The following is an 8,416-nucleotide window of genomic DNA, read 5'->3' as shown; positions in this document are numbered from 1 at the left end:
TTAATGCTGGGTTACTTCCCTCCTTGTATTAATTTTTTTTGGCTACACTCAGCCTCTGTGCTTGCGAGAGGGGAAGTATTGCCTCTGAGAGGCGCCCAGAGAGTGGTGTGTAATTGTCCCAGGTCACCGGATGGGGGCTCAAGCTAGTTTTGTGTTGTATTGTTGAAAAGGAACCACTAGATACTGAACCCAGTCTTTGTTGCTGTGAACTCTGACTGGCAGAAGGGTTACATCTACATTTACCAGTAAAAAACGAGTCTTTCCAAGCCTAGGTATAACTTCCTCTCTTCCACACACTACCCAGCCACGAAAGCTCATGCTCCAAAACATCTGTTAGTCTATAAGGTGCCACAGGACTCTTTGCTGCTTTTACCCAGCCACTGACAGTCACCCACTTGCAATTTGTCATCATAGGTATCAAGCTATTCCATGTTTTTTTACTTTTCCCATTGTTTCTGACATGACTTATGAATTTTGCCCTTTGTTACAACAGTCACTTCTTGGTAAAAACACACAAATTATTCTTAAATCTAATTTTTAATCCAGTCTCATGACTTTTGGGGGTCAGACTCATGATCTTTGCAGGTGTGGGGTTGGTTATCCTGGGGATGAGTGGTTTGGGGGGGTGGGGAGGGGAAAGGGCTCAATCTGATTTGAGGCATTATGGCCTGATGCCCATGAGACATTAACAAGAGCACACAAGACTGGCTCTAGATCAAATATCAGGGGGTAGCCATGTTAGTCTGTATCCACAAAAACAATGAGAAGTCCAGTGGCACCTTAAAGACTAACAGATTTATTTGGGCATAAGCTTTCATGGGTAAAAAACCCACTTCTTCAGATTCATGGAGTGAAAATGACAGATAAAGGCATAAATATATATTGGCACATGAAGAGAAGGGAGTTACCTTACAAGTGGAGAACCAATGTTGAAGGCCAATTTAGCCAGGGTGGATGTAATCCACTCCCAATAATTGATGACAAGGTGTCAATACAAGGAGAGGGAAAGTTGCTTTTGTAGTGAACCAGTCACTCCCAGTCTCTATTCAAGCCCAAATAATGGTGTTAAATTTGCAAATTAATTTTAGTTCTGCAGTTTCTCTTTGAAGTCTGTTTTTGAAGTTTTTTGTTAAAGTATGGCTACTTTTAAATCTGTTATAGAATGTCCAGGGAGACTGAAGTGTTCTCCTGCTAGCTTTTGTATGTTACCATTGCTGGTGTCCATTTATTCTTTTACGTAGAGACTGTCTGGTTTGGCCAATGTACATGGCAGAGGGGCATTTCTGGAACATGAAGGCATATATCACATTAGTAGATGTGCAGGTGAATGAGTCCCTGATGGTGTGGCTGATGTGGCTGGGTCCTCTGATGGTGGCACTAGAGTAGATATGGGGACACAGTAGGCAACAACGTTTGTTACAGGGATTGGTTCCTGGGTTAGTGTTTCTGTGGTGTGGTGTGTAGTTGCTGGTGAATATCTGCTTCAGGTTGGGGGTGTTGTCTGCAAGTGAGGACTGGTCTGCCTCCCAAGGCAGTGAGAGTGTGGGATCGTTTTCCAGGATAGGTTGTAGATTGTTGATGATGTGCTGGAGAGGTTTTAGTTGAGGGCTGCATGTGATGGACAGTGGTGTTCTGTTATTTTCCTTGTTGGACCTGTCCTGTAGTAGGTGATTTCTGGGTACCCGTCTCGCTCTGTGAATCTAAGAACAAAAGAATGGCCATACTGGGTCAGACCAAAGGTCCATCCAGCCCAGTATCCTGTCTATCAACAGCGGCCAATGCCAGATGCCCCAGAGGGAGTGAACCTAACAGGTAATGACCAAATTATCTCTGTTCTGCTGTCCATCACCACCCTCTGACAAACAGAGGCTAGGGACACCATTCTTTACCCATCCTGGCTAATAGCCATTAATGGACTTAACCTCCATGAATTTATCCAGTTCTCTTTTTAACACCTCTTATAGTCCTAGCCTTCACAACCTCCTCAGGCAACGAGTTCCACAAGTTGACTGTGTGCTGTGTGAAGAACTTCATTCATTTTAAACCTGTTGCCCATTAATTTCATTTGGTGACCCCTAGTTCTTATATTACGGGAACAAGTAAATAACTTTTTCTTATTCACTTTCTTCACATCACTCATGATTTTATATACTTCTATCATACCCCCCCTTAGTCTCCTCTTTTCCTAGCTGAAAAGTCCTAGCCTCTTTAATCTCTCCTCATATGGGACCCAAAGCAGGGCTTATTTGTACAAGCACTTCAAAAAGTGTTTCCTCACTTCCCCAGGTAGGACTTGTAGTTTTAAGAATGCTTGATTTCTTGTGGATGTTTGTCTCTGACCAAATGGCACCCCAGGCAAGGAGTGTCTTCGGCACGCCCTCACCATTTGTTAAACCTTTGAGTACCTTTTTTATTGGCATTGTATCCATTTCAGATGACTTTGATGCAGGATTGTCATGTTGTGATTTATCCCTGTATTATAGAATAATTGTGCACGCTGGATCTGTAAACTGTATTAGTCACACAATAAGCCACAATAAAAAAATTGTTTTCTCTATGCTTATAGAAACTTTTTAATTTAAGAATAACTGAAATGTACTAACATCAAGAAACTGAATTGTGCACGCAGTGTGGGTGGATCAGTATCAGTGTTAACAGTAAGTGACACTTAGAAATATCTAGTCCTTCAGTTCAAAAGTTGCTTTCTCACCTTTGTCCTCCTGAATTGAAGCAGCAGCGTGATAATGGTTCGAGAGATCTTGGCATCTCATTAATATGTTTTATTTATATCGGTACGTATACTCTTCAAATCTTAAACAAAAGTACATTCGAAATTACACAAATACGCAAGTCACAATACTGAGCTTGAGTCATCTCACTTCATTTCACTCTTATAGCTCATTGACTGGTCTGGCACAGCAACCCAGCCTGGCACCCCCAGTGGCCACTGCCCCCTATCCACCCTAGGTGCCCAAAGGATGTGGTCTATTACCCCTACGCGCCCTGTGGTAACGTCTTGTTCCCCTCCCTATCCCTGTTGTACATGCACGCTGGCTGCCGTACTCCACGGCCACTGCGGTATCGAGTGCGCGGCTGCGCAGCGGAGCCATGTAGGTAAGTCGGAAGTTACGCAATACCGTGGACGGTGTGCTGTCCTATAGCTGGTCGCTATTCCCCAACCTTTTTAAGGCAGGTCGGGCGCGTGCCGGAGGGGCGTTACGGAGATAGCGTAGGAGGCCCGCTGACTGTCAATTGATTCCTGCTTCTAGGACGTGGCGGTCCCAGGCAGAGTCGCCTGAACTAAGGCAGGAGACCTCGAGAGAGCTGGGCAGCTGGGGGCCAGACCCGCCTGCCGGGGCGCCGCGCCCCGACCGGACAGCCAGAGCCCCGACGCCGGCTCTCGGGCGGCGGGAGGCCGGCCGCGCCATGTGGCTGCGGTCGGTGTGCGTGGCCCTGCTGGCCCTGGCCGCGGGCTACTTCTTCGTGCGGGAGCCCGAGCTGCCCGGCGCGGTGCTGCGCTACCTGGCCGGCCGCCTGTGGGCCGAGCCGGCCGAGAGCAGCATGGCGGCGGCCTGGGAGGCGCTTATCACCCGGCCCGCCCGGCCGTGGAGCAGAGTGGCCGTGGGGTGAGTCACGCGGGGCGGCGCGGCTCTGCCCGGCCGGAGCGCGGGTCCCTTCCCGGGCGGAGTCCTGAGCTGGGCTCCGGTCCCTGGGGCTGGGCCCTGCCGGAGTCACCCCGCATCGAGTGGTCTTGGAGGCAGGGCAGCGATCAGGCCTAGCACCAAGGCAGAGACGCTCTTGCACGAAGCCGGGGCGACGTGCAGGGCGGGCTTTGCCTATGGGGCAGAGACCTTTGGCTGGACTCCCGGGGCAGCCAGCCCAGATACCAGGCAGTCGCTGTGAGACAAACCCAGGCCTGCTGTGTCTTGTCGTAGTTTGTGCTTTGTCAACGTGTTGGGCGTATTTCTCTATCACCGCTCTCCACGGAGCTGTAGGAATACAGAACTGTTAAGAGAACAGGAGTACTTGTGGCACCCTAGAGACTAACAAATTTATTTCATCATAAGCTTTCGTGGGCTACAGCTGACTTCTTCGGGTGCACAGAATGGAACACACAGACAGGAGATATTTATACATACAGAAAACATGAAACGGTGGCAGTATGCATACGAACATGTGGGCCTGCATGTATGTTGGTATGCATACTTCCACCGTTTCATGTTCTCTGTATATATAAATATCTCCTGTCTGTGTGTTCCATTCTCTGCACCCGAAGAAGTGAGCTGTAGCCCACGAAAGCTTATGATGAAATAAATTTGTTAGTCTCTAGGGTGCCACAAGTACTCCTGTTCTTTTTGATACAGACTAACGCAGCTGCTACTCTGAGAACTGTCAAGAGGTTATCTCAAAATATATGCTAAAAGTAGGAAATAAAGCTAGAATTGACACTGGGAGCAGTGTCCATCCCTGGTGAGCACTGTGTTAGAAAGGAAATGTGAAAGGCATAGTGTATTGCATTTATAATCAGGGTTCTCCTGATTACGCGGAGCTTTTTGGAGAGCTGTATTTAATTTGTTTGTCTGAAGTGGAAGTTATTTGATTTCATCTTGATCTCACAAATTGACATTGGTGTTAATCTCTGCACAAGAGGTCTGAGAGGGAATAGACATGTAAACTGTAACTCTTGGTCAGGTGTGTTGGCAGAGCTGTGTGGGAGGCTAAGACTGTACAGACTACTGTTTTTCTTCATTCAGGGTATGGTTACACTGGCACTTTACAGCGCTGCAACTTTCGCGCTCAGAGGTGTGAAAAAACACCCCCCTGAACGCTGCAAGATACAGCGCTATAAAGCCTCAGTGTAATCCAGTGCCTCAGCGCTGGGAGCGCGGCTCCCAGCGCTGCAAGCTACACCCGTAGAGGATGTGGTTTACGTGCAGCGCTGGGAGAGCTCTTTCCCAGCGCTGGCGCTCCGACCACACTCACATTTCAAAGCGCTGCCGTGGCAGCGCTCCGAAATTTCAAGTGTAGCCATACCCTTAGAGACCACTTGTGGAGAAAGCTTCTTGGCTTTTCTATTTTTGATCATATATTTGAGAGTATATCTTGGGTATAGTGCTCATAGATGAGCCCTCAGTTTACTTTCCTGTAAAAGGGTTATAGAAGTCACAGGACTACTGAGAGACTGTTAGATAAGATCATATTTATTGGGGTTGAAAACCCTTCTCGCTGAAAGTGAGTGCAAAACTTGGACATATTAGTGGCCTGAATGGCTAGTTGGGGAGCTATTGGCTCATTCCCTGGAGGTAGGAGGTGAGAGCAGAGAGTAAGGAGCATGTGGGGAGTAGGATAACAAAGTAGAGCACTGAGGGGGGATTTTTGTGGGAGTGGAAAGAAATTTAGAGCTGGAGGTAGAGATCTTAATGTAGAGCAGGAACAAGGAAAATAAGGGATGGAGGGAGAAAGCAAAAGGAAATGGCTGAAGATGCAAGAAGTCTCCCCGCTAACAAAGAAAAGCAAGGGTATAATACAAGCGTAGAGGTATTAAGTTATGTTTAAATTATTTTTTTAATCATGTGACAGCCCTAATCTTGATTGATTGCACTGTTAAACAATAATAGAATACCTTATTTAAATATTTTGGATGTTTTCTACATTTTCAACTATATTGATTTCAGTTATAACAATACAAAGTGTACAGTGCTCACATTATCTTTATTTTTTATTACAAATATTTGCACTGTAAACAAAATAGTATTTTTCAATTCACTTAATGCAAGTACTGTAGTGGAATCTCTATCATGAAAGTTGAACTTACAAATGTAGAATTATGTACAAAAAAACTGCAATCAAAAAATAAAATACAGTCAAACCTCACAATAATGTGCACTGCCATAACGCAAATTCGCATATAACGCGATCATAGGTTGGCTCCCCTGTAAGGCATAATACAGTACTGTACCAGTGGTCCCCAACACCATGGCAGGGGACAGAAGCTGCAGCCTCATGCCTGCCAGGGACAGAGAACTCCGAGGCTGCGAGTGCCGGTGCTCTCTGTCCTCAGCAGGCACGGGGCCGCAGCTTTTCTCCGGGGCTGCGGGTGCCGGTGTTCTCTGTCCCCAGTGGGAGCGTGGCCACGGCTTCTCTCCAGCTTCAAAAGGAGCTGGGGCCCCCTGCCTGCTGGGGACAGAGAACTCCGAGGCTGCGGGCACTGGTGCTCTCTGTCCTCAGCAGGCACGGGGCCGCAGCTTCTCTCCGGCGCTGCGGATGCCGGTGTTCTCTGTCCCTGGCAGGAGCGGGGCCACGGCTTCTCTCCGGCTTCAAAAGGAGCTGGGGCCCCCCGCCTGCCAGGGACAGAGAACTTCGAGGCTGCGGGCGCCGGTGCTCTCTGTCCCTGGCAGGTGCGGGGCTGTGGCTCCTCTTGAAGCCGGAGAGAAGCCGTGACTCCACACCTGCCGGGGACAGAGAGCACCGGTGCCCGCAGCCTTGGAGCTCTCTGTCCCCAGCAGGCGGGGGGCTGTGGCTCCTCTCCCCTGCTGGGCACTAGGGGCACTAGGCCGCGCACATCAGTGCACTGTGTTGGGGACCACTGACAAACTGACTGGCTTGAAACCTCGCTATATCGCGACCCCACATTTAGCAGATGCAAGTTTTTGAACCCCAAACATCACGTTATAGCGGGGTTTCACTGTATAAAACTTTAGCGCCTACAAGTCCACTCAGTCCTACTTCTTGTTCAGTCAGTCACTCAGACAAATGTTTGTTTACATTTGCAAGAGATAATGTGGCCCACTTCTTGTTCACGTTACCTGGAATTGAGAACAGGCATTCTCATGGCACTGTTGTAGCCAGCGTGGCAAGATATTTACATGCCAGATGCGCTTAAGATTCATGTATGTCCCTTCATGCTTCAACCACTGTTCTAGAGGACATGCATCCATACTGATGAAGGGTTCTGCTCAATAACAATCCAAAGCAGTTGTCATAAACAGATAGTTAAGGGTTAATACCTCTTTTACCTGTAAAGGGTTAAGAAGCTCAGTAAACCTGGCTGATGCCTGACCAGAGGACCAGTAGGGGGACAGGATACTTTCAAATCTTGGTGGAGGGAAGTCTTTTGTTGGTGCTCTTTGTTTTGGGGGTTCTTCACTCTTGGGACTAAGAGGGACCAGACATCAATCCAGGATGGATAGAGTTGTTTTGTTCAACATGTACAAGGTGAGAGGCGGCACCTTACTACATAGAGGGGTTGTACCTTGCTACGTAGAGGGGTTGCACCTCAATACGTCAGGAGTGATGTGTAACTTGTTTGTACCTGTGTATAAGAATGTATCCCTGGGGCGATGTCTTTGTCCGGCCGAGGGGGCAGTGAAAGTCCGCCACTAACTGAGCCGAGTCCTTGACCGTGTCGGCACCATACTCATAGTATGCCCTGTAGAGTAACAATTGGAGGGAACTATTATTGTGTCCAATCCGTAGCAATAAGACCTGGCCGAGGTGCCTTCGTACCTTATAGTTGTTTTTACTCTGTGGTTTTGTGGGTTCGTTGCGGGTCCTGCTGTGTCAGCTAGCTGCGCAGCGTCTGGGCAGCGCGCAGGAGGGAAACGCACACAGCGAGTAATACCAACAAGGAGAGAGCAGAGAGCATCACAACGGTAGCATCTGACAAACCCCTTGAAGCTAACCATAACTGTCATGTCATTATTGCATTGTTAATTGGATATTAAAACCCAGGCTGCGCTTTGCTCTGGTGCTTTGAGGTAAGAATGTTGGTTGATCTTTGTATTCTTTCATTCTCCTCTATTTGTGTGTGTGGATTTCGTCTAGAGCATTGACTCATTGCAGGATAAGGGAGTTTGTTGATATTTCGAAGTATGCAGCGGCATATCTGAAGAACCACGCAGGCTGTTATGTCTTTAGTTTATATTTGCTGCTTCAGTTGTGGGCAGTTGCAACTCAGGCAAGAAGGTCACTGACAGGAGTGTGCTTAGTGAGATCTGCTACAGCGTTCTATCTTCTCATTCTTACAGTGAAAGTGCAAGATGTACGCTCGGGTACAGGTAATTAGGGCCATGGGTAAGACAGTAGCGTATGGATGTGATGCACTGCTGTGGCGGATAGGGCTTGAATTCTGGTATGGGGAAGTGATGTGACTGAAGGCTGTGGTCAGAGAGATGATAGTATGTAATTTTGACTTCCGTATTGTATCATTTATTGGTATCTGAGAAATGCTGACAGGCAACACCACGATGAATAAAAAATATTCACATAGCATTCCTGAATTGCCAGTGATCTGTGCCAGGCTCTTTCAAGAGTGCTTGGAACATCTCGCAGAAGAGAGTGTGTATCCCTCAGCCCAACAAGACATCCGGCAGGCAAGGTATAAAGCAGGTATGCATGGAAAGATGCATCTGGCCTG

At 47.8% G+C, this 8,416-nt stretch overlaps 1 protein-coding gene across 2 annotated transcripts in view; it reads left to right on the top strand.

Annotated features, from left to right (window-relative positions):
* Positions 1-3,153: 3,153 nt before the first annotated feature.
* Positions 3,154-8,416, top strand: part of ADPGK (ADP dependent glucokinase) — a 29,142-nt gene continuing 23,879 nt past the window's right edge. The window contains exon 1 of one of the 2 annotated variants that reach the window (XM_032805349.2): positions 3,154-3,626. In XM_032805349.2, coding sequence (XP_032661240.1) covers positions 3,427-3,626 — 200 coding nt within the window. In that variant the 5' untranslated portion in view covers positions 3,154-3,426. The remainder of the gene's footprint in view (positions 3,627-8,416) is intronic. The other variant, XM_032805348.2, reaches the window with a different exon arrangement.

This window comes from Chelonoidis abingdonii, chromosome 9 (genome assembly GCF_003597395.2).
Source record: "Chelonoidis abingdonii isolate Lonesome George chromosome 9, CheloAbing_2.0, whole genome shotgun sequence".
Lineage (NCBI taxonomy): Eukaryota > Metazoa > Chordata > Testudines > Testudinidae > Chelonoidis > Chelonoidis abingdonii.
This window is presented reverse-complemented; position numbering and strand designations above follow the sequence as displayed.